This window comes from Anolis sagrei, chromosome 6, assembly GCF_037176765.1.
Source record: "Anolis sagrei isolate rAnoSag1 chromosome 6, rAnoSag1.mat, whole genome shotgun sequence".
Taxonomy (NCBI): domain Eukaryota; kingdom Metazoa; phylum Chordata; class Lepidosauria; order Squamata; family Dactyloidae; genus Anolis; species Anolis sagrei.
In genome coordinates, this window is record NC_090026.1 from 62,005,218 (window position 1) to 62,030,801 (window position 25,584).

The following is a 25,584-nucleotide window of genomic DNA, read 5'->3' on the forward strand; positions in this document are numbered from 1 at the left end:
GACATGGACGAAAAGGAGATAGTGGTGATTGTGGAAGGGCATATGAGCAGACCTAAAGAAATGTAAAGTGCTTTGGAGGACAAAGTGCTATGGGATCATTATTCTGGGAAGGCACACTGGAACAGCCACGTCTTCAAGCTCCTCCTGAAGATTGCCAAAGTTGGGGCCTGTCTGATGTCTTTAGGGAGTGAGTTCCAGAGCCGAGGGGCCACCACCGAAAAGGCCCTCTCTCTCATCCCCACCAATCGCGCCTGCGAGGCTGGTGGGATCGAGAGCAGGGTCTCTCCGGATGATCAGCTGTGCATGTGAAATGACTCAGTTTGGTGAAATCCAAGCTCTTTTAGTTTTTCCCCTATGGTTTGAATTTGGTGAAATATGTTGTGAACTGAATTAGCAATCAATTGTTTCGGGACTTTTAAAAGCCAAGCTACAGGTGAAAAGTGACACTTGTTAATTGGATGTCTATTCTTCTCATGTGTGAAGCAGAGGGTGAGGAACTTGATATTTAGCACAAAGTAGGGGACCTGGTCGAATGTGCAGAGGCCAGTGGATTTGAGGAGGCTTAAATTGTGCCACTTGAACAATCATGCAAAATAACATGGTGGAGCAGGAGAGGAGTTGATGTGTTCTCCAGCTAAAAACCATCTGGTTGGCTTGTTACCGATATAAATAATAATAATAATAATAATAATAATAATAATAATAATAATTATCATCATCATCATCATTTATATACCGCTCCATTTCCCTGAGGCGACTCAGAGCGGTTCCCAGGTAACATCACAAAAACATACAGAGTAAAAACAACATAACCATAAGATTAACAAACAAAATAGAAACATAAAAATTGTCGTCATAACACACATATATTAAAAGTAATCTTGCCTGTTCAAGGCAATTTAAAAATTTAAAAGGCCGGGCCAAGATTTGTGCAAGCCCAGGGAATTAAGTGCAATGCTATGGCAGGCAACAATAATATTAGGTACGGGTCTGTGGCTGTTCATTCCAGGGCCGATTAGAGGAAAGAATCTGGGTAATTAGTAGGAAGAATAAGGCCGTATTCGACAATGTGTGGGGTTGAGTAAGAACTGGTCATTTTCAAAGGCTTGTTGGAACCACTAGGTCTTCAAGCTCTTATGAAAGGAGGGGTGGGATGGGGCCTGTCTTATTTCCCTTGGAAGGGCATTCCAGAGATGGGGGGCCACCAGTCCTCACCAACCACGCTTGAAACGGTAGTGGGACTGAGAGGAGGGCCTCCCCGGAAGATCTTAGAGCTCATGCTCGTTCATAGAAGGAGATGCGATCGCGGAGATAGGCGGGGCCCAAATCGTTTAGGGCTTTATAGGTCATGACCTGCACCTTGAATTTGGCTCAGCAACTTGTTGTTGTTGTTCATTCGTTCAGTCGTCTCCGACTCTTCGTGACCTCGTGGACCAGCCTACGCCAGAGCTCCCTGTCGGCCGTTACCACCCCCAGCTCCCTCAAGGTCAGTCCAGTCACTTCAAGGATGCCATCCATCCATCTTGCCCTTGGTCGGCCCCTCTTCCTTTTGCCTTCCACTTTCCCCAGCATAATTGTCTTCTCTAGGCTTTCCTGTCTTCTCATGATGTGGCCAAAGTACTTCAACTTTGTCTCTAGTATCTTTCCCTCCAGTGAGCAGTTGGGCTTTATTTCCTGGAGGATGGACTGGTTGGATCTTCTCGCAGTCCAAGGCACTCTCAGCACTTTCCTCCAACACCACAGCTCAAAAGCATCGATCTTCCTTCGCTCAGCCTTCCCTAAGGTCCAGCTCTCACATCCGTAGGTTACTACAGGGAATACCATGGCTTTGACTAGGCGGATCTTTGTTGCCAGTCTGATGTCTCTACTCTTCACTATTTTATTGAGACTGGACATTGCTCTCCTCCCAAGAAGTAAGCGTCTTCTGATTTCCTGGCTACAGTCTGCATCTGCAGTAATCTTTGCACCTAGAAATACAAAGTCTGTCACGGCCTCCACGGTTTCTCCCTCTATTTTCCAGTTGTCAATCATTCTTGTTGCCATAATCTTGGTTTTTTTGATGTTTAGCTGCAACCCGGCTTTTGCGCTTTCTTCTTTCACCTTGATTAGAAGGCTCCTCAGCTCCTCCTCGCTTTCGGCCATCAGAGTGGTGTCATCTGCATATCTGAGGTTGTTAATGTTTCTTCCAGCAATTTTCACCCCAGCTTTGCATTCATCCAGCCCCGCACATCGCATGATGTGTTCTGCATACAAGTTAAAAAGGTTGGGTGAGAGTTGGCTCAGCAACTTATATAAGTTGGCTCAGCAACTTATATAAGGGTAAATGGAGTTTTCATGTCTGATCTTGGCAGTTAAGGAGGGGTAGCTTTCGTTAGTACTTGGTCGGGAGAACACTAATCACTACTAGGTAGGTTATATATCAGAAAACGGAAATGGCCAAACTGTTGCTGAGTACTTTTTGCCTAAGAAAACCTTACCGTATGTGGTTGCCAAAAGTTAACAGGTGTATTGAAGGTGCAAATGCACAAACACAGAGGTTTCCTTCTGATAACTCACTCTGTTAAACAAGTGCTTGCCATGGAGTGGAATACGCCAACTCTATTTCTTTGTCAAGCCAGCATTGTCCAGTGCTCAGAAATTCTGGGAACTGAAGTCCAAAACACCTGCAGGGCCTTGGGTTGTACAGACTTAACATAATGTATATGTCCATCCTTACCAAAATCCTTACTTGTTTGTCGCATTAAATGTAACATATTTATGTGACTCACCTCTCTTCATTTGTAATGGGAGAAAAGTATTGGTCATGCTTTTAAGAGGTCTCTTTTTAGTCAATATTAATACTGAAAATGTTTGTCTGTATCTCTGGTTTTTCATTCAATCTCGTGGCTTGCCCAGTCTACTGGATAAGATGTTTTCATGTGAGTGTGTGCGCTGCAAGGAGGCATAATATGAATGGTGGGTAACATATGAAGGATCTTCAAAAAGTTTCCACACTTTTATATTTTAGTTAGAAACAGGTTTTTTGTTTTGTTATGTCAGGAGTGATTGCAAGTCGCTCCTGGTGTGAGAGAATTGGCCGTCTGCAAGGACGTTGCCCAGGGGACGCTTGGATGATTTGATGTTTTTTATCATCCTTGTGGGAGGCTTCTCTCATGTCCCCGCATGAGGAGCTGGAGCTCATAGAGGGAGCTCATCTGCCTCTCCCTCTCATCTGCCTGTCGGTCTTCAGTCCTGACTGCGCCACCGGGGGCGCCTAGTCTGAAACAGTGAGGGTGGTTGTGTTTGAGACTGCCATGCGACTAGTTTGTCTCACAAGCTGGCTGACCTTTCAGTTTAGTATAAGAATTGTCATGCTGTGGTTTTTGTTTTTTGTTTTTGTCGTGTCAGGAGCATCCTGTTGTGAGAGAATTGGCCGTCTGCAAGGACGTTGCCCAGGGGACGCCCAGATGATTTTTGATGTATTTATCATCCTTGTGGGGGGCTTCTCTCATGTCCCCGCACGAGGAGCTGAAGCTGATAGAGGGAGCTCATCCGCCTCTCCCCGGATTCGAACCTGCGACCTGTCAGTCTTCAGTCCTGCTGGCACAGGTCTTTAACCCACTGCGCCACCGGGGGCTCCTGTGGTGAAGATGGCTACAAAACTTATATTGCACCAAAGAGGAATGGTGTTCTGTCAAATGTTCTTTGTGGGCAGAAGATGTGCTGGGAGCACAAATTCATCTCTGCATGTGCTCTCAGTGTGGGAATAGCATCTATAGAGTGGTCTATGAGTGGATTGAAATGTTTGAAAATTGCCATACTGCTCTGGATACAGAGTACTCCGATTGTCCAGTTACAGCTGCAACCACAAAGAATGAAGAAGGAACCCTGTAAAAGATTATCAAAAACAAGAATAACAGTTGAAGAGGTTGCAGAGAAGCTGAATGTGATGTTGGATATGTCTATGCCCCAGTTCATTACAGGCTTCAGGTGGGTGCCTAAGCAACTGAGAGTAGAGCAATTTGCTCTAAAAGAAGAGGAAATGTGTCAAAGGGAATTGTGTTGTCATACGTCATTGCCTTCCCCCACACTGGAAGCCCTCATACAATTGAAGTAGCTGGCTAAATCCAGTTTATTGTCTGGATTTAGTACCATCCGATTTCCACCTTTTTTGGACTGCTGAGAGAACTTTTTAAGGGGAAGAAGATTTTTGTGTGATGATGATGTGGAGCAGCGATGTATCAGTGGCTACAAGCTCAACCAAAAACGTGTTTTGATAATGATATTTAAAAGTTGGTACAATGCTGGGAAAAATGCATCAGAAAGGAAGATGACTGTAGAAAAATGGAATTGTTTTGAAGAACCCTCATGTTTATATTAGGGTGATTTCATAAGTTTTGACATTTTTCATGCAGATGAAATTACCTTTCCTCTATTAGTCTTTTTAATGTCTGTTTTACATAGATTTTGTTGCTGCTGAGCTTTAGTTATCAATCAAATTAGTTCCTGGTTGTCTGAATATCCATACAATCATCAGCACCTCACTGATATTTATAGAAGGGATTAGCCAAGATAAATCATGCTGATAAAGAGAATGTAGGTTTTTTTTTCTTTTTCTTAACAAAAAACTTCTTGAAGCCTTAAGGATGGAACACCCTTTTCTTTCTAATCCATATCTAATGCATTTTATAGAACCAGGGAATAATTGAATTGGAAGAGACCTTGTGAGCCATCCAGACAGCCCCCTGCTAAGAAGCAGGACATTTGCATTCAAAGCACTCCCAACAGATGGCCATCCAGCCTCTGCTTAAAAGCCTCCAATGAAGGAGCCTCCCCCACACTCCGGGGCAGAGAGTTCCTTCTGAACAGTTCTCACAGTCAGGAAGTTCTTCCTAATGTTCAGGTGGAATCTCCTCTCCTGTAGTTTAAAGCCATTGTTCCGTGTCCTAATCCCCAGGGCTGCACAAAACAAGCTTGCTCCCTCCTCCCTATAACTTCCCCTCACATATTTCTAAATGACCATCAGGCCTCCTCTCAGCTTTCTCTTCTTCAGGCTAAACATGCCCAACTCTTTAAGCCGCTCCTAATAGGGCTTGTTCTCCAGACCCTTGATCATTTTAGTCGCCCTTCTATGGACACATTTCAGCATGTCAACATCTCCCTTCAATTGCGGTGTCCAGAATTGGACACAGTATTCCAGGTTTTGCCTGACCAAGGCAGAATAGAGGGGTGGCACAAGCACAATCCGAAAACCCAAAGACCCCAACGGCGGAGCAGACGGAGGATAACATGGTACATGTTACAGTGGCTGTGAAGGCGGAAGAAGGCTGCAACAGTCTGAGATGCCACTGTTGTTGTGTTAACCATGCCACTGGATGGGTCCTCACTCTGTTTTGACAAGCTGGATTGGTACCCTCCGGTACCAATCTAATGCAAGGGAAAATATTATTGAGTTATCATGCATTAAAATAAATATTTATTTTCATTAGAATATAAATATTCTAATGAAAATAATTTTCAAATAAAGCCTTGTGGTGTTCAATCATTGGGGGCCATCTGAATATGGACAATACTCACTGCAGACAACCTGAATAAGGACAACTCAGTGCAGACAACCCTCACTGGATAGGTACACTTGGTTATTTCTTTTCTGCTGAAGCAGTTCCCCACTCTACTACTTCCTCACTTTCCTAGTAATTGATAAATTTAAGAATGATGATACAGACTGTATTCTAATTACATATTGCTGGCCCCGTCATTCATGATTTACCATGAACCTGCACCTGTACTATCATCTCTTTCACAAGTTCTCTGCACTAGGACTGTGGCGCAACTGGCTCGGAGTCAGCTGCATTAAGATCACTACTGACCAAAAGGTCATGGGTTCAAAGCCAGCCCGGGTCGAAGTGAGCTTGCACCAATTTGTGTAGCTTGCTGTCAACCTTTGCAGTCCGAAAGACAGTTGCATCTGTCAAGAAGGAAATTTAGGTAGCCTCTGTGTGTCTGTCTATATATGTTGTGTGTCTATGGCATTGAATGTTTGCCATGTATATGTACATTGTAATCCGCCCCGAGTCCTTTGCGGGTGAGAAGGGCAGAATATAAATACTGTAAATAAATAAATAAATAAATCTTTGAATCCTTACCTTGTGGCTTGGTGGCTATCCCTGGAGGCATTAGCCATCCTTTCTCTCTATGTATAGAAAGTCAAATAGGAAGTTGTATTACTCTTAATAGAAGTGTTTCCTCTCTTTCTCCACATCATTTATGTAGACTGACACCGGGTTTCCAGTAACTGTGCTCTTCGATTCCCAATATTTAAAATTTTCAGTGTGTTAGTATCTTTGATATACGTCTTTATGGCAGTTCTCTTGTCTTTTTATTCCATTTTTTGTTTGTTTTCCCTTTGGTCAAACTTTTCTTCAAAGAGTTTACAAAAACCTTTTCTTCTTTTATTACCCTCCCTCTGAATTTGGGATATATGCTTGGTACTCTGCCAGTTGATGAGAAGTTCTTTTTTACTCATGGCCCCATGCAACATGCCTCCTCCTGGGAAGGACTGTGCTCCTTGTGGCAGTCACCTTTGTTTTGTGGGTAGATTCACTGTGCTTCCAATTCCACAAAGACAAGGTGATTCTGCTTCCAGATGTCACTTTCCTCCTGAAAGTAGCATTTAAAAAAAAATTGTTTCAGCAACTCTTCCTTCTTTCTCCCCAAACTGATCAACTAACAATGACAGGGTTTGACACATGCTAGATTTGGGGGGTTCCCTTCCTTTAGTCCTCCAGGTGTTTTGGATTTTAACTCTCAGAATTCCTGACAGTTTGCCCAGCTGGCTGGGGATTGTGAAAGGTGAAGATCCAAACGTCTGAAGGACCAAAAGTTGGTGAGCACTGTCCTGGATGTCAGACATGCCTTTATATTTTATGTTGACCAGACAACAGAGAATCTTGTAGATTCTTATGCCTTCTATGGGACTTGGTAGTAAGACTTTCAAGGTTCCTCACAGAACATTTCCAAGTAAGTGGATTCGACTTTCTCATTACCTTATCAGACCCCCATTCCACAAGAACTGTCTGCACTTTTATCTGCATTCTTGCTGGTTATCTGTCAAGCAGTTCACCTCTGTAAAGCACTGCAATTTTATTTTTGTGCCAGAGAAAATTCTTCTTCAGCTTGTCCATGCTTCAGTTGTTGTGAACATAGTCATCCTCCACCCAGCTTGCCTGTCTCCCAGATAGCCGAATCACAGACTACCATGAAGAAGAAATCTGGTTTCTTGTTTGTAACTGGTTTTTGCGTGGTCATATGTGAATTCACACAACCCATCTACCTCCCCCTTCTTGACATGTGGGTGGACAGAACGTGAGTGTGTGCTGTAGGGGCAGGAAGTCATCTGAAAAAATGTTGCAGTAAAGGGTTTCTGAACACATCCTGAACACTTGTATGCAGAACACATCATGTGATGTGCAGGGCTTGACGAAAGCAAAGCTGGGGTAAAAACTGCTGGAAGAAACATTAACAACCTTAGATATGCAGATGACACCACTTGGATGGCCGGAAGCTAGGAGGAGCTGAGGAGCCTTCTAACCAAGGTGAAAGAAGAAAGTGCAAAAGCTGGATTGTAGCTAAACATAAAAAACCCCCAAGATTATGGCAACAAGAATGATTGACAACTGGGAAATAGAGGGAGAAAACATGGAGGCAGTGACAGACTTTGTATTTCTAGGTTTAAAGATTATCGCAGATGCAGACCGCAGCCAGGAAATTGGGAGACGCTTACATCTTGGGAGGATAGCAATGTCCAATCTCAATAAAATAGTGAAGAGTAGAGACATCACACTGACAACGAAGATCCACATAGTTAAAGCAATGGTATTCCCCGTAGTCACCTATGGATGTGAGAGCTGGACCTTAGGGAAGGCTGAGTGAAGGAAGATAGATGCTTTTGAACTGTGGTGCTGGAGGAAAGTGTTGAGAGTGTCTTGGACCGCTAGAAGATCCAACCAGTCTGTACTTCAGGAAATAAAGCCCGGCTGCTCATTGGAGGGAAGGATATTAGAGGCAAAGATGAAGTACTTTGGCCACATCATGAGAAGAAAGGAAAGCTTAGAGAAGACAATGATGCTGGGGAAAATGGAAGGAAAAAGGAAGAGGGGCCGACTAAGGCCAAGATGGATGGATGGCATCCTTGAAGTGACTGGCTTGACCTTGAAGGAGCTGAGGGTGGTGACGAACGACAGGGAGCTCTGGCATGGGCTGATCCAATGAAGAGTCGGAAACGACTGTGAATGAACAACAACAACAAAGGGTTTCTGAAGATGATTTGCATAGGTACAGAGAATCTCATATATGTAAATTCACATACAGCTACTTGAAGGAAAGCAACTTGCTTTTACTTTTAACTTCTGAATGTTATTGCCATTCTTTTTAAAAAAAACATGCAATAGAACTAACTTTTCTTAGTTTATCTTTGAGGAACGTGAAGGCTCATTACGAAGCAGCCTTTAATAGGCAAAGGTTATTCGTATTGGTTATAAAAAAGGATTTCCTCTAACTTTTTGTTTTTGGTTTTTCTAGGACAGTGTAGATCAGTCATCGGCGCATGCTCAGCCTGGATTTGAAGAACAATCAAGACATATGCAAGGAGGTAAGCGAACATAAAATCATAGAACCACAGAGTTGGCAGAAACCACAAGGGTTATCCAATCTAACCCCCTGCTATGGAGGAATACACAACCAAAGCATCCCCAACAGATGACCATCCAGCTTTTCTTTAAAAATCTCCAAAGGAGACCCCACCACACTCCATGGCAGCGTATTCCACTGCCGAATAGTTCTTGCCGGTTGGAAGCTCTGCCTGATGTTTAAGTGAAATCTTCTTATCTGAAATTCTCTCTGTGTCCCAGAAAACATGTTTGCCCCCTCCTCAGTGTGACATTTTTCAAATATTTAAACATGGTTATCATGTCCTCTCTGCTTCTTAAGCTAAATATACCCAGCTCCCTTAGCTGTTCCTTACAGGACTTGACTTCCAGACCTTTCATAACTTTGGTTGCCCTTCTCTGGACATGTTCCAGGTTATCAGTGCCCTTCTTGAATTGTTCTGCCCAGAACTGGATGTAGTATTCCAGGTGAGGTCTGTCCAAAGCAGAATACAGTGAGACTAGAACTACCCTCACTTTAGACACCATACTTCTCAATTATGCAGCCTAGAATGGCATTGGCTTTTTTAGCTGTGACATCACACTGTTGACTCATGTTTTGCTTCTGGTCTACTAAGAAGCCTCAATCTCTTTCACATGTAAGTTTTCAAGCCAGGTGTGGATCCACTACCAGGCTGAACTGCGTCTCAAAACCGAGTGGACCTACCAGTAGGCCTGTAGTCACTTCAGCTGGAGTTCTTGATATTTAAAGCTGTTATTCCCTCTGAAATTCCTCGGGGCTGTAAGGCTGTTTCCCTGGGAACCTATGGGAATCTTTAGATGCTCTTAAGACTGTTCTCCCCCGGGAGGTTTTAAGGATTGAAGCCTTTGTACAGGAGAAAGTCTGTACACGTCCTGTACATTGACTTCCTTGCTGAGACTGACTGAAAATGGCTCCCTTCCCTTCACAATTGTCCTGAACAGGGGGCGGAACCAAAATTAACGATGATGGACAGGGGGCCTGCCCTATAACTGCAAACTTTAACAGGAAGCCACCCTTCTGCAGAATCCCAAGCCTTGGGCTGCAAACAAACGCTTAATACAAGGCAAATAAAGTGGGAGCTTCTGGTAACATGCAGCACATGCAGACATAACCAAACAAAGCCCTTTTTATTGTTTTTCACCTCTTTAGCTTATTCTTCATTTTGGCTTTTCTAACTTTCTCCCTACATATGCTGTCTATTCACTTGAATTCCTCTTTGGTGATTTCTCCATTTTTCCATTTGTTGTACATGTCCCTTTTAAATATTAGCGCATTGGTCCAAAGAGAGAAATTCAAACAAAACAGTGGCATAGGAAAAGTTGAAGGGGAAATACATTGCTTGGTCATGCCCTTTTCCAGTTTGTGGCATTTGAAAACAAATGGTTTAACTTCTATTACTCTACAGCAGAGGTCCTCAAACTTTTTAAACAGAGGGCTAGGTCACAGCCCCTCAAACTGTTGGAGGGCTGGATTATAATTTGAAAAAACATGAATGAATTCCTATGCACACTGTACATATCTTATTTGTAGTGCAAAAACACTTAAAATACAATAATTAAAATGAAGAACAATTTTAACAAATATAAATTTATTAGTATTTCAATGGGAAGTGTGGGCCTGCTTTTTGCTGATGAGATAGGATTGTTGTTGTGTTCTTTCAAATCATTTCAGACTTAGGGTGACCCAGAGCAAGGGCCGGGTAAATGATCTTAGAGGGTTTTATCCGGCCCTCAGGCCTTAGTTTGAGGACCCTTGCTCTACAGCCTGTTTGAAGGTCTGTCTCCACTACTCCGACTCCTATGAGCTTCTCCCATACAAATATTTTTCTTTCATCCCTATCTCATCCTGAATTTTATCATTTATCTTGCACATGTGGCCCGCTCTTTGGGATTGATTCTGCATTGTATTATTTTGCATTGTTTTACTGCATTCTTATGTTTTTATTTATTTGTAATGCATATTTTGCTGTTTTGGTTTTAATTTGTTGTAATGTACTGTTGGGCTTGGCCTCCTGTAAGCCGCCCCGAGTCCCCTTTGGGGAGATGGTGGCGGGGTATAAATAAAGATGATGATGATGATGATGATGAGTCTGATTTAAAAACTGGTGCATCAGTATTTGAGATCTCCATGAACCTTTTGTGCAAACTGAACAGATTAACACCTCCCAACAACAGATTTTCCCAGGCTCAGGCAGGCCTTCAAATGCTAATGAAGGTGATCAGCTAAACATTCACACCTAACTGCAGCAGGGAAGAGCTCCTTGCCCCACCCCAGCCATTCCACAGATATATAAACCCATTGTCCTATTCCAACAGACCTCACTACCTCTGAGGATACTTGCCATAGATGCAGGCGAAACGTCAGGAGAAATGCCTCTAGAACATGGCTCTATAGCCTGAAAAAACCCACAAGAACCTAGTGATTCCAGCCATGAAAGCCTTCGACAATACATTGAATGGTTTATGTCGGGATTATATTTTAACAATGTTTTAAGCCACCTACGGTCCAACCAGAGAAAGTCAGGGTAACAATGCTCAAAACAAACAAACAAACAAACAAATTAAAAAATTATCTTAGTCACCATCCTTCAGCTAGCTTTTTTGGTGTTTAATCTGGGGACTGTATTTCAAAAAATAAACAGTGGCATTGACATTCAGTAATAGTGAGTTATCATAAAAAAGAAACAGGAGGAATAAAATATTTTTTTATTGTTACTCTTCCTGCTTATTATGTTCCTATGTAAGATGAAGCTCAAGAGCAGTTTATGCCATAGTTTCCTACTAATGTTATCTGGCAGAAGTAATACTTTTGAAATATTGCTTTGAACTTCTTCTGTGTTTGGAGGTATCTCGCAATCAAACCAAACTTGGTTATATATTTATTGAAAAGCAAAGTATTTTTTTAAAGTCACAAGGTAGTACATATTGCATGATCTTTTCTATTTCTAGAATAAATAAATTAGAGGTAGTTTGAGTGGAGAGGCAGAATTTGTATTTCATGCCAAGTTAGTTGAAATACACTGTATTTGAGTAAAGTAATTTATTTCTTAAGTCATTTAGCATTCACTAAAATGACATACTGAACTAGTCTCTGTAACTTTATATTTGGTTTTATTGATACCTGTCTGGTCATTCAAGCAATACTTATATATCTGTTTTAGATGTTTGAAAGATGTTTACAAGTTTTCTCTGGATATGCTGCTTTTGCTACAAAGAAGAAGGAGAAAACCTTGGAGGGAAATTCTTTGCTTGTCTTACTAAAGTGAAGGAAATATCTCATCCTTGAGGATGCATGTGTAGTGGCAGCTTTATCAATTATAGCAGTGTTTAAGCTTCTGGTTTAGAAACAAATGTAGAGACAATGACAATAATTATTCTGATTCATTTGCTTCTGCTCAGTTTGATTATGTAATATATTGTTTATTAATTGGTATGACTTTTTGTGTTGATTATGTTTATTAAGTTTAATCCTTGTTTTTGATTGTTTGTAAGTTATATTGAGTTTTCTTTTTTTTAATGTTTTTGCTTTGATCATCTATTTGGTTTTTCGGCATTTAATGTTTGTCATTTATTATTTTTGTAAACCGCTCTCCGTTCCCTCGGGGAGAGAGGGCGGGTTATAAATAAAGTTGTTGTTGTTGTTAGCACTGTCAATTGTCAAAACAGTTGTCAGATGATTAAATTAGTGAGCTGATTAAAATATATAGTTGTTTCATGTTGTAATACCGTATGCCCTAAGTCCTTTCAAGAATAGCCACTTTATGGGAAAAGTATAAATTAAGGCTCTATAATAAGACCCCTCTGTGGATATCTCCAATTGAAGCTAGACATAAGAGAAATTTAGGGGAGGAGAATTGGCTAACCTATAAACAAATCTTTAAAAAAACCGACGAAGGAAAACTTATGCTAAAACCCTACGAAGAGATAAAACTTCTAAGTGAAAAAATAACCTGGCTACAGTACTTTCAAATTCAACAAGAATTCAAAGAGGATAGTAAAATAGGCTTTAACCAAGAAGAGGGACTATGAGAAATAATTTTACAAAATGATAAAAAAAACTAATCAGAATCTTATATCAAAAACTTTTAACCTGGTCCACAGAAGAAGAACAAATTAAAAATTGCCAAGTACAATGGGCAAAAGACATAAGGCACAGTATCCTCACAGACCAATGGGAAGAAATTTGGAATAAAAAACTAAAATATACGGCGGCCAATGATCTAAAAGAAAATTGGTATAAAATGTTATACCGTTGGTATTATACCCTGGATAAACTTGCCAATTTCAATAAAGGGATATCCAATGTTTGTTGGAAGTGTAAGAAAGAAAAAGGGACTTTTATACATGCATGGTGGACTTGCAAGATAATCAAAAAATATTGGAAGGAAATACATTCTATGACACAACAGATTCTAAAAATCAGCTTCTCCCTAAAACCAGAGATTTATCTACTAGGGATGACCAATGCAAAGTTAAACGAAAACCAGGAGAAGATGCTCTTTCTACTCAGCACTGCAGCCAGACTACTACTAGCAAGACTATGGAAACAAGATGAAATACCCAGGGCGGAAGACTGGATAATCAAAGTATTTGACATAGTGCAAATGGACTGTTAATCACAAAAACTGAACAATGCTCGGAAAAAAAACAGATTGGTCAGGTTTTACAGACTTTATTGAATCCAGAAAGATTCCACTTATATTAGATTTGTCTAACTTATGAAAAAGGGAAATTTATTTAAGGTGAATATGAGAAAATCAGAGTGAACAGAACTAATAGCAAACCAACGTTAATTAATTTCTCGGAAGACTTTGGGAAGTTCAAACTTAATTTCTTTCTCTTTTTTCTTTCTTTCTTTCTCTCTCTCTTTGTTTCCTTTTCTTCTTCTCCCTTACGCATGGGAGGTGGTGGTGGTGGGGTTGATGTCATTGTAGCTGTGTATGTCATTGTAGTTTTGTATGTTGTAAATATCAAAATGCACAATAAAAATAATTATTACAAAAAAAAAGAATAGCCACCTTATGGTATTTGATATTTTCCTGGGAAGTTAAAATGCTAACACTGCTGGTTTGTGAATACTGTCGTTTCTGGTGCATCATGTTAGGTAGAAGGGGGCATATTTATTTTATGTGGAAAATGAAAAGGTACTGTTTGTAGCTGATGACATATACAAGTTTAATAGGTTTATTATTCATCTGAACATGAGCATGTTATCCTGATATTTTGCGTGATCTTATAAGATAATGTTATAGACCCTATTCTACAACTTTTATAGTTTGAATTCCTGCTCATGTCTCAATCGATCTGAAAATATGTTCGTATCTATGTTTGTATGTGGAAAACACACCCAGAGATCCCTGTGACTCCCACTGATGATGGATGTGGACCAAACCTGGTACCATCCCTATGACCAACTACTAGCAGGTTTTGGTGGGGATTGACTTTGGAGGATGGGAGTTGTAGTTTACCCACATCTAGAAAGCACTGGGAACTCCACCGATGATGGATCTGGACCAAACTTAGCACACAAACTCACCAAGACCACCTTTAAATACTGGTGAGGTTTAGAGGCAGTTATAGGTGGTTATACTGGTCCATTTAGTTTTCTTGAAGTACTTTGTATACTTTAGTATTTGAAGTACTTTGGCCACATCATGAGGAGACGGCAAAGCCTAGAGAAGACAATTATGCTAGGGAAAGTGGAAGGCAAAAGGAAGAGGGGCCGACCAAGGGCAAGATGGATGGATGGCATCCTTGAAGTGACTGGACTGACCTTGAAGGAGCTGGGGGTGGTGACGGCCGACAGGGAGCTCTGGCGTGGGCTGGTTCATGAGGTCACGAAGAGTCGGAGACGACTGAACGAATGAACAACAACATAGGTGGTTATGGGAGTTGTAGTTTACCCAATAATCAATAAAATTATTAATTGTTTCAATTTTACTATTCAGTCTTGCAAATTTTGAACTTGAGTTTCATTTTTGAAGACATTTATGCCAAATAATCTTTCACTTGCTTTATTTCTGATTTTACCTCTATGTCCATTCTTTTCATCTGATACCGCAAAGTTTGAATTTCTTCTAGAAATTCCTATCAACTGCTTTCAGTGGGACTTTGGTTATTGATATTCTTCTCCTTTCCCTTTCTTTATCTCTGACCCTTTCTCTTACTCTCTCTTAAACCAGGATATTGTTTCTTCCTCTACTCATAAGTATAAGACCAACTGAATAAAAGAGATCATAAAAAGAAGGTATCAAAAAGTCCACTCAGCGTAGAAAACAGGAAAAAGAACACCCAACTTTAAAAACTCATGTTTATAGTCCACAACTTGTATCCAAATCATAGCCATTTAAACAGTTTATGTTGTATGACTTAAAGCCAGCAGATGGCGATGGTTGTTAACTTTTTGTCCAAGCAACTAGTTCTCTAAACACTACAAAGTCTAAATTCTAAGTGAGCCCAATTGAAGGGTTTTTTTAGCAATCAATTCCTTTGCTGTGGAAAAATAATCATATAATAGCTCTTATTTTAGTACTCTAATTAGTTTTTAAAACTTTAAAACTCTAAAAATAATGTGTCTTCACCAGTGGCTTTTCCTTCCCCAGTTTTTTTGGGGGTGCTGCTGGCAACCCTTCCTTTCCCTTTATTCCTAAAGGGAAATCTGTCTGGTCTGGGAGCTCAAGACCAGCAAAAAGATATGTTTTCCTCCAGGGTCTCAGCACAGCTATGCAGTGCTACCCTCACTCTACTTGGTTGCCTGTAAGTTGATTTCATTTCATTTTAGCTGAATAAAGCAAGTGACATTGAATGTATCCTGGGGACATGAATTGAAAACATTGTAAGAACTCCCTTCAAATTTAAAATGTATTTGATAGGGCTAAGAATGATAGGGGAGGCCCTGCTCTCATTACCGCCTTCGTCACAAGTACATTTGGCAGAGACGTGAGACAGAGCCTTCTCGGTTGTGGCCCCTCGGCTGTGGAATGCCCTCCCTATAAATATTAGATCGGCCACCTCCCTTTTAACATTCCGGAAAAAAGTCAAAATGTGGCTTTTTGAACAAGCGTTTCCAAATGCAGAGTAACTGACATAGGAAAATGGAATGATGACAATGAGACCGGACAACGTTTTTAACAAGGTGACACTATGAATTTATATTTTATTGATATGTTTAATTTTTATTATATGTTCTCTTTTTAATTGTATTTATGATACTGTAAGCATTGAATTTTACCCTGTTAGCCGCCTTGAGTCATCTACGGGCTGAGAAAGGCGGTATACAAACATAGTCAATAATAAATAAATAAATAGTTAGGTATGCATGCAGTGAAGGGACTTAAGTCAGCTCATCGCATGAATTCTAGGACCCTAAAACAGGACAGAATTTTATATAAAATAAATAAATAAGAAATAAGAATTTCTTGCTGCGGGACAAATTTGGTTGTTTTGGTAATGAAGAGATAAGATAAAGCACTTACAATACTTTATGGTGACTGAGAGTGGATTATAGTGTTTCCTCTGAGGTGCACTTTGCAACTTTCATGCTGAATTACCACCATTTTTTCTATTTGAAAAATAGAAAAAAATGCAGGTAATAAAATTTTTTGTGGTGTTATACTATCATCTAGTGGACGACTAAAGGGATTGCAGTTGGTAGAGATTGAAATAATACCACCTGGTGGACTCACAGAAAAAATTGGAAAAAAATAGGAAAAAATAGATAATGATCATTATTTGATTGAAAAAAATAAGAGTTGTTTAGCCAACATTGTATAATGACATCTATGACAGAAAGAAGTGAAAGAAGGAGACCACCCATAGATTCACCTGCTTCAGAAATCCCTCAGAAAGTTGAAGTAGCTCAGGCAAGAGAAGACTCGAAAAATGATGAACTGAAGAAATAAATCAGATTGTATGAGGCGAGAGATCAAAGGGGTTTGAGTGGTTCTCAACCTGGGGTCCCCAGATGCTTTTGGCCTACAACTCCCAGAAATCCTAACAGCTGATAAACTGGCTGAGATTTCTGGGAGTTGTAGGCCAAAAACATCTGGGGACCCCAGGTTGAGAACCACTGATTTAGGGGATAGAGAGAAGCAGATTAATGAGAGAACAAGAGAACTTTGGAATCAAAGATTTGGGGATATGAACAAAGAATTGGAAAAGCACTTGGATAGTCAGACACTATTAGACATGAGAGGAAAAGAGGATTATCCATAGTTTAGATCAATCCTAGAGCAGTGTTTCTCAACCTGGGAAGGGGTGTCAGAGGGGTCACCAAAGACTATCAGAAAACACAGTATTTTCTGTTGGTCATGGGGGTTCTGTGTGGGAAGTTTGGCCCAATTCTATCATTGGTGGGGTTCAGAACGCTCCTTGATTGTAGGTGAATGATAAATCCCAGAATCTACAACTCCCAATTGTCAAAGTCTATTTTCCCCAAACCCCATCAGTGTTCACATTTGGGCATATTGAGTATCCGTGCCAAGTTTGGTCCAGATCTATCACTGTTTGAGCCCACAGTGTTCTCTGGATGTCGGCGAACTACAACTCCCAAACTCAATGCCTACCAAACCTTTCCAGTATTTTCTGTTGATCATGGGAGTTCTCTGTGTCAACTTTGGTTCAATTCAATTGTTGGTGGGGTTCAGAATGCTCTTTTTTACATGTTAACTATAAATCCCAGCAACTACAACTCCCAAATGACAAAATCAATCCCCCCCCCCCCCCACCAATCCCACCAGTATTCAAATTTGGGCATACCGGGTATTTGTGCCAAATTTGCTCCAGTGAATGAAAATACATCCTGCAGATCATTATTTACATTGCGATTCATAATGTTAGGGTTATGGTTGGGGGTCACCACAACATGAGGAACTGTATTAAGGGGTTGCGGCATTAAGAAGGTTGAGAACCACTGATCCTAGAGGATTCAAAGGAAGATATCAAACATTTTTTGCAGAGAAGATTGGGAAAATGAAATTTGAAATCAATTAAGTTAGAATGATAGAGTTGGAAGAAAGCACGGGGACCATCCAACCCAACTGCCCTGCATAAATATCTCTGCACAAATTAAAGCATTCCCAATAGATTCCTATCCAGCCTCTGTTTTGAAGCCTCTGGAGAAGGAGACTCCACTGTACTCGGAGGCAGTATCTTCCACTGTTGAGCGGCTCTTACTGTCAGGAAATTCTCCATAATGTTTTGATAGTATCTCTCTTCCTTGTAGTTTGAATCCATTACTCTCTATCCTAGGGCACATGTACTCTGAACATTTAATATAGTTTGAAGGCAACTTGACAGTGTGGTGTTTGTATAATGCGTGCCACATATGCGTACTGCAGTGCGCTTTAAGCCCGCCCTTTAAACTGAGATAACCAAAATTGGGGAATACTCTGAAATAGAGTCCTTAATTCACATCAGCGTGTTTTAGTACAAACCACATTGCATGGTGAAGGCAACTAAGGTGATCTACATATGCACATTACATAGGGAGCTGTTAAAAAGAAAACCCTACATCTTCCTCAGCTATCAAGCTGTGGATACTGAGGAGTAAATATCCTCACAGCAAAACAGCTTCCTTCTATCTCCTTTAGTATCGAAATAATGCATTTTTCTAGAAGTGAACAGAATCAGGTCTCGGGGGAGTGATCTAATTTAACCAGAAAAAGAAAAAAAAACGAGAAAGCAGGCATCATCCCAGGTGGTAGGAGAGGCTGATATGTTTCTTGGGTGGTCTTCATATCTATCCCCATATCTGGCATTCTCATGATCATTGATAAAGTAACTTTTAGCTCTTAAGGCAGTGATGGGCAACCTTTTGAGCTTGGTGTGTCAAAATTCTCCAAAAAACAGAGCATAACTCAGGTGGGGTGTCACTTCAAGGGAAAAAAAAACATGGTTTTGTGATACTTATAGTTTAAATAACAAAAATGTATAATTGTAATATGTAACTGTATTTAATAAGCAAAAAAATAATTATTTAACTTACCTGCTTAGTGACTTCTTTGTTCATCCGTCAGTTGGTTTGTTTTGTTGGTCTTGATATTATTTAACTTGTATGGGGTGCTGTGAACTAATGGGGAAAAGTAATTCTTTAATTAGCCTGCCTATTAGTGACTTTTTTTGTTGCTATATTTTATTGGCTAAATCTTCAAGCCCAAGCAAGTACTACTAACTTCATCTGTCAATCTATTTCTTTTGGATTTTGTTTAGAAATCCACGACACCCCAGAACAGTAGATTGGATGATGGTTGCTGTGGTTATTTGGTTGCTGGTAATGGTGATCACAGCGCCCCCAGGGATGCTTCCCCTGTGGCGTTCCGCTGCTCCTTGCTCAAAGATCCCCTAACGGCCTAACCAGAAATCCCAGAAGTAGACGCTCTGTGCCAGAGTTCTGTTGTTTTGGTCTACAGATCTCTGGCACAGAGTGTCTACACTACACTACAGCCAATGTTTCATCCTCAGCTACTGCTCCTGGCCATGCAGGAGCCAAGGATGAAACATCCTTCTCGGCATGTAGCCCCATATTTCTCTGTATGCAACCGTATGTCAACAAAAATGGCTACGCGCAGGCCCGTAGCCAGGATTTCGATTCGGGGGGAGGGGGCTGAGTTTGTTTCGGGGGGGGGGGGGCTGAATTTGTTTTGGGGGGGGGGGGCTGAGTCCGAGTGAAAGAGGGTCTACCCTAGCAAACCTTTTGTATCGTTACCCCAATACCCCCATGCATATGGGATATATTGAGTAGGGTGATCAGATCATGATATGAATAAACATAACAGTTTAAATAATGCACCAGTAAGGCAAAAGGAAGAGGGGCCGACCAAGGGCAAGATGGATGGATGGCATCCTTGAAGTGACTGGACTGACCTTGAAGGAGCTGGGGGTGGTGACAGCCGACAGGGAGCTCTGGCGTGGGCTGGTCCATGAGGTCACGAAGAGTCGGAGACGACTGAACGAATGAACAACAAACAACAATAAGGCCTTTTCGTGAACCACCATGAGAATTTGGGGGGGGGGGCTGAAGCCCCTCAAGGCCCCCCCCCCCATGGCTACATGCCTGGCTACGTGTGTCAGTGCTGACATGCATATCATAGGTTCGCCATCATGGTCTTAAGGCAAAGAGGACTAGTCCAGTTCAGAAAGCCCAGTTGCTTTTAAGAGAGTGTATGCTTTGGAAGAAACCATGTTTAAATAATTGTAGTATTAAACTAGCTTTCCTCAGGATGGTGCCTTCCGAATGTTTTTGGCTACAACTACCATAATTATGATTTCACGTGACATAAGGAACAGTTTAATATGTACTATCTCTCTGAGCAATCCATGCACTATTTAAAAATATGCAAATAATATCAGTTTTTCCACATCTTCTATTGCTGCTTATGTTCCGTATGTATATCTTTTTGCATCCTTTCAGATGATGATGTGGACTTGGAAGCTTTAGTTAACGACATGAACTCCTCATTTGAAAGTCTGTACTCCACCTATAGTATGCATTCAGAAAGCACACCACTCATTCAGAATGGCCAGCTTAATCGGAGCCAGCTGCCAGGAGCAAATTCACTGCATCTTGTGTCTCCAAGACAGAAAATACAGAGGTCTCAGCCAGTACGCATCATGGCAGTCAGGTATGGAAGCAGTAATGCCATGACCCTTATCCCTTCTCCTCAGTATATAAGGGGCTAGCTAATCTTGGCAAGTGAGTGTGTCCCAAAAGTAACATAGTGATGACTTCCGCATCAGTGTGGCAATGAATCAATTATTGGTTTTAATCTGAACCTTAGAGGAGTTATCCAAGGTCTTCAACCAATTCTGTGAATTGGGCTCAGTATCTTGGATAACTCCTTTAATGCTGGGATTAAAACTTGGTACAAAGGTTAATCTAATTCACCATCTTGCTACACATAATAACCGTCCAGACAGGGGCGAGGTGACTTATGCCAACAGACAACTTTTAGTCTTCTATGGAGAGAGGCAATTGCTTTGGCATTGGGGTCATTGACATTCCAATTGGAGAATTGCCTTTTTGAGGTGAAAGTTCTTCAGGAAGGCAAGGCTAGAAGAATGAACAGCATTTTCAATCGGTTGGTATGTGATTATGGTTGAAATTTTAAGTACAGTTGCTTGAGTATGGCGCTTGTTTCCTTCTCAGTGCTTAGGCGGTGTGTGTAAATAGTAGAGCAAAAACAAAAACAGGGCAAAACCAATGCCATTATTTTTTAATAGAAAAGAATGGATTATATGCTGTAAGTCAGTCTCTGAGACTGACTTACAAATGACTTATAAGTAAGAATGGGGGTGAGACAACAGGAAGTGAGAGAAATCTGCCCCTAGGAAGGGAAATTCAGTTCTGAAAGAGTTATCATAGGGGAAAGGTGTCTCCACTGACACATTATCACTACTCCTTGTTTCCATAACAAGCCTTTTTTTTCCAAATCCAATGATCACAGGGACAGAAAATGAGGTTTTTTTTCTCATGTCAGGAGCGATTTGAGAAACTGCAAGTCGCCTCTGGTGTGAGAGAATTGGCCGTCTGCAAGGACGTTGCCCAGGGGACGCCCAGATGATTTGATGTTTTTATCATCCTTGTGGGAGGCTTCTCTCATGTCCCCGTATGAGGAGCTGATAGAGGGAGCTCATCCGCCTCTTCCCGGATTTGAAGCTGTGACCTGTCAGTCTTCAGTCCTGCCAGCACAGGGGTTTAACCCACTGCGCCACCGGGGGTTCCAGAAAATGAGGTGAAATCTTCTGAACAGGGGCACAGAAAGCAAAACAAACACCACAGGGGTGTTAACCCTTTCCTATGCTATCCAAATGTATGCTGGAGTTACACTTAAAAATACACCTGTTCCAACTTACAAACAAATTCAACTTAAAAACAAACCTACAGAACCTTTTTTTTGTACTTTGGAGACTGCTTGCATTGCCAAATATCTATATTTACATATTTTCTCTGGTTAATTAAACATAAGTGTAAATGCTTAATAATAATAATAATAATAATAATAATAATAATAATAACACTTTATTTGTACCCTGCTACCATCTCCCCAAGGGACTCGGTGCGGCTTACATGAGACCGAGCCCAAATACAACAATACAAGTAATAAAACAACAATACAAGCAATAAAAAAAAACATAGACAATAAAATAAACAACATTATCAATTTCAGCTTTCATCTGCTTTATTATTTAACTTTACATTTCAAAGTGTTATTTAGATGAGGTTATCAACCTGCAAATTCTAATTGGTGTTAAATGTGAAAGCATTCAAGCCAATTAAATACTGTACAGGCTGCCTCCTTCTGATGCTTCAGACTTTATCTACTAGTTCTGGCTGTACAGGCCAAGGATTATGAGGGCTATACTGAAAACTATTCTAAAGCAGGCAATATATTAGCTCTAAATGCATTGGCCAAATATTTGTCTCCTCAGTTCATTCATTGAGTTGCCTCCTGATGTACTCCATTGGAATTTATATTGGAATGTATATATAATTCCAATATTAATAGAGTGTATTGTAGGTTGAATTAGGACTCAGGGGTTCAAATTCCCATTTGGCCTTGAAAACCAACCAAGTCAAGTCACTCTTTCTCAGCCTCAGAGGAAGGTAAGTACAACACCCTCCTCTCAATAAATCCTGCCAAGCAATCCTCATGATAGGTTTTACTTAGGGTCACCATAAGTTGCAAGCAACCTGAAGGTACACAACAACTTGAAAGCACACAACAACAATTTAAGTATTCTGCAATGAGTGGGCAATCTAGATGCTTTGACTTGTCAGACGTATCTATTGAATGAATTATCCAAATGCTTTGGATTTTATTGTATATTCTAATAGAAATTTGACCATCTGGTATCTATCTTGAGGTCTCATCATGATGTATATGGTAAAGGAGACAAGTCCTTGCACTACAGTATGTTTTTAGACTGGATCCCTTCTTCTGGTGGATAGTGATTGTGCTACTTGGCTGCATAGCTCACTGTTTCTAATCCAAGCCTCCTATCCTATCTTTGAATGGATGTCCACCTGTCAGTTTGAGCTTCAGTTCTCTTTTGGAAAATACGAGGGGTATTTTTTAAGTAAGGTCCGTTGGAACATAAGTACACAACGAAAGTTTATTTCAAAAAAGTAAATTTATTTTCAGAAAGTACATACTTCACTCTATTTTTCGACATAGTTGTCAAGTTTGTTCAAACACTTATCATACCTCTGAACCAATTTTAAAATACCCTCTTCATAAAAACTTGCCGCCTGCTCCGATAACCAAATAGTCTGTAATCAAAGAAGGGCGACCGGAGCGGTCCTCATCATGGACGTTGTCACGGCCATCGTTGAATTGTCGTACCCACTTACGCACTTTGCTTTCACTCATAACAGTATCACCGTACACTTCACAAATCTGTCGATGAATTTCTGCAGCAGGCAGGTTCCTTGCTGACAAAAACCGTATCACTGAGCGAACCTCACATGCGGAGGGTGAGTTGATAGTCTTAAACATTTTAAAGCACAGAACAGAACCGTACGGGTTAGCTACAGAGCGGAAACTGAGCATAGTTGTTTCTGAGGCATGCCGGTACACGACACACACGCTCGTTGCAGTATGCGCGCGATCTACTAGTGTCTACAACAAAACGGACCTTACTTTAAAAATAACCCTCGTACTTCTCTGGTGGCCTAATGCCAATGAAGTGCTTTAGGTCTTTTAAGCATTATTCAGGGATAGACAGCAATTCATGGTAGAATGTGCTTTTATTTTATCTCACTTGTAAATTTCCTGACCTGGTACCCTTAACTGTAACCGAGATTGTATCAGCACCAGCTTTATCCAAGGCTAATGATAAGTTCCCAACTTTGTTCTGCAGACGGCTGCAAGAGGAGGAGCAACAATTCAGAACATCCTCTTTGCCTGCCATACCAAATCCCTTTCCTGAGCTTTGCAGTCCTACACGCTCACCTGTGTTGGCTCCCGGATCTCTACCTCAAAGTCAGCCTACTAATAAACAAGTGAGTAGTCTTTTCTATAACACTTTTGGGATTGATTGTTTTGCTCATATAACTTTGATGAGTTTTGGAATTTTGCAATTGACATCTTAAGCACAAGATGAGGGCAGTTAATTGTAATCTTGCTAAAAAATAACATCTCTCTTCCTTGAGTAGCATAAAGACATATAACCAAGAGAGCTTTATACATATACTTTAAAAGTTTCTATTAGCCATGTAAGTATAGAGTATATCAAAATCCTTTTTTCTCCATTTAATGAGAATTGATTTTTGAGACATGTAAAGCTATAAAAATGTGGTAGCCTCTGATTTTCTTGTTGTTACTGTAAACAGTGATTAATTGGTAACACTGACAAACTAAATGGAAGTGACAATAGCCAGAGCAGCAGTTGGTGCCAGAGGGGAGGGGGCTCCCAACTGATGATATAGGCAGAAGACAAGATGGAAATATCTTCTGCTCCCCCCTGTCTTCACTCTGGCCAGAGCAGCAGTTTGTGCCAGAGGGGGGAGGGGCCTCCCAACTGATGATATAGGCAAAAGACAAGATGGAAATGTCTTCTGCTCCCCCCTGTCTTCACTCTGGCCAGAGCAGCAGATTTGCATATTTCACAAATATTTCATACAGTTAACTCAGAATCATTTAGCAGACAGCATTGTTGTCAGTGTATGTTGTCATGTGGTTTTATGTGCATCAGTAAATATATATGCATGAGCTGACTCTAAATTTCCAGCACAGATACACTGCATGTGTTGTGTGACTATCATCATCATCATCAATCTTTATTACGGTCCAAAGACCCAATGTGTCCAGCAGAAAAAGGGTACGGCAGATTTATAAATGAGTGAAATTCTAGATGCATATGGACATGGGTAAAAACACTACAAAGTTTCAACTTGAGTCTAATACACGAAATTGTCTTATCCTGGCTATCTCAGAGAGAAACTTGGCAGTAGCCAAGTTCCCCAGGGGGAAATTGTCACCTAGTAAAAAAATTACTTGGAATTGGGCTGATCTACTAGGAAGGTTTCTCAGTAGTGGGTTAATAATATGTAGCTGAGTCTGTTTATAAAAACTGCAGGACAATGAGATGTGATATGTACATTCAACATCCAAAGAGAAAAGTATTGCATTGTATGGGACTCCCACAAATCTGCCTCGAAGCACTTCAGATGGGAGCACATTGCCTTGGAGAATAGGCAGTGATATTTGGCCACAGTCAAGTTCTTTAGATAATTTGCTTCATAAAAATGACCAACATAATGTATGGTCAGGGCACTTGGGGAACAAGAAACGCATGAGCAGGAACGCAGCTCATGGAAGGCAATATCCTATAGTCTTTGATCAGAAGTTTTTAAGATCTTGACCACAAGCAACCACAAGCTTTTTATGCCAGTATTTTACTGAAACCATTAAGCATTTGTATCTGAATATTTCAAGTCTGCTCAATAAATGTTCTTGTTATTTTTATCAACTTATACCAGCCTCAATGTGAATACCTTTGTGGTCTAAGCATTATTCAAGTCAGCTTTCAACAGCCTCTAAGAAAACTATAGTGACACAGTGTGGGCCACAAAACCATCTCTCAACATAAACTCAGCCTGTTTATTATTAATATGGTGGCAGTGGAAATCTTTTGAAAATCATTTTAAGTCTCAGTTCCAGTGATTCCCAGTTCCCAACTTTTAAATATTTGGTTGGTTCAGCAACCATTCTCCCTTTATATTTTGGTGAGCTAGCTGTAGTGGATGTGTTATCATGATAATTTGTTGAAGCAGCGTTGGGTTTATTTTATATATATTTTCCCCGTATAAGAATTTTAAATTTAAAATCATCTTCTCTTCTGTCTCCACTACACTCTGCTGCCATTGTTATACATGCCATAACCCAAATGAGATAATGGGAAGGAAGAGAGCCAATAG

The 25,584-nt window shown here is 40.6% G+C and overlaps 1 protein-coding gene across 3 annotated transcripts in view; it reads left to right on the top strand.

Moving 5' to 3' along the window:
* GRB10 (growth factor receptor bound protein 10) overlaps nt 1-25,584 on the top strand; it is a 126,791-nt gene that overhangs the window by 50,135 nt on the left and 51,072 nt on the right. For all 3 annotated transcript variants that reach the window (XM_060781515.2, XM_067470155.1, XM_067470154.1), the window contains exons 3-5: nt 8,560-8,629; nt 20,077-20,287; nt 23,526-23,667. In XM_060781515.2, the coding sequence (XP_060637498.2) occupies nt 8,560-8,629; nt 20,077-20,287; nt 23,526-23,667 (423 nt within the window). The remainder of the gene's footprint in view (nt 1-8,559; nt 8,630-20,076; nt 20,288-23,525; nt 23,668-25,584) is intronic.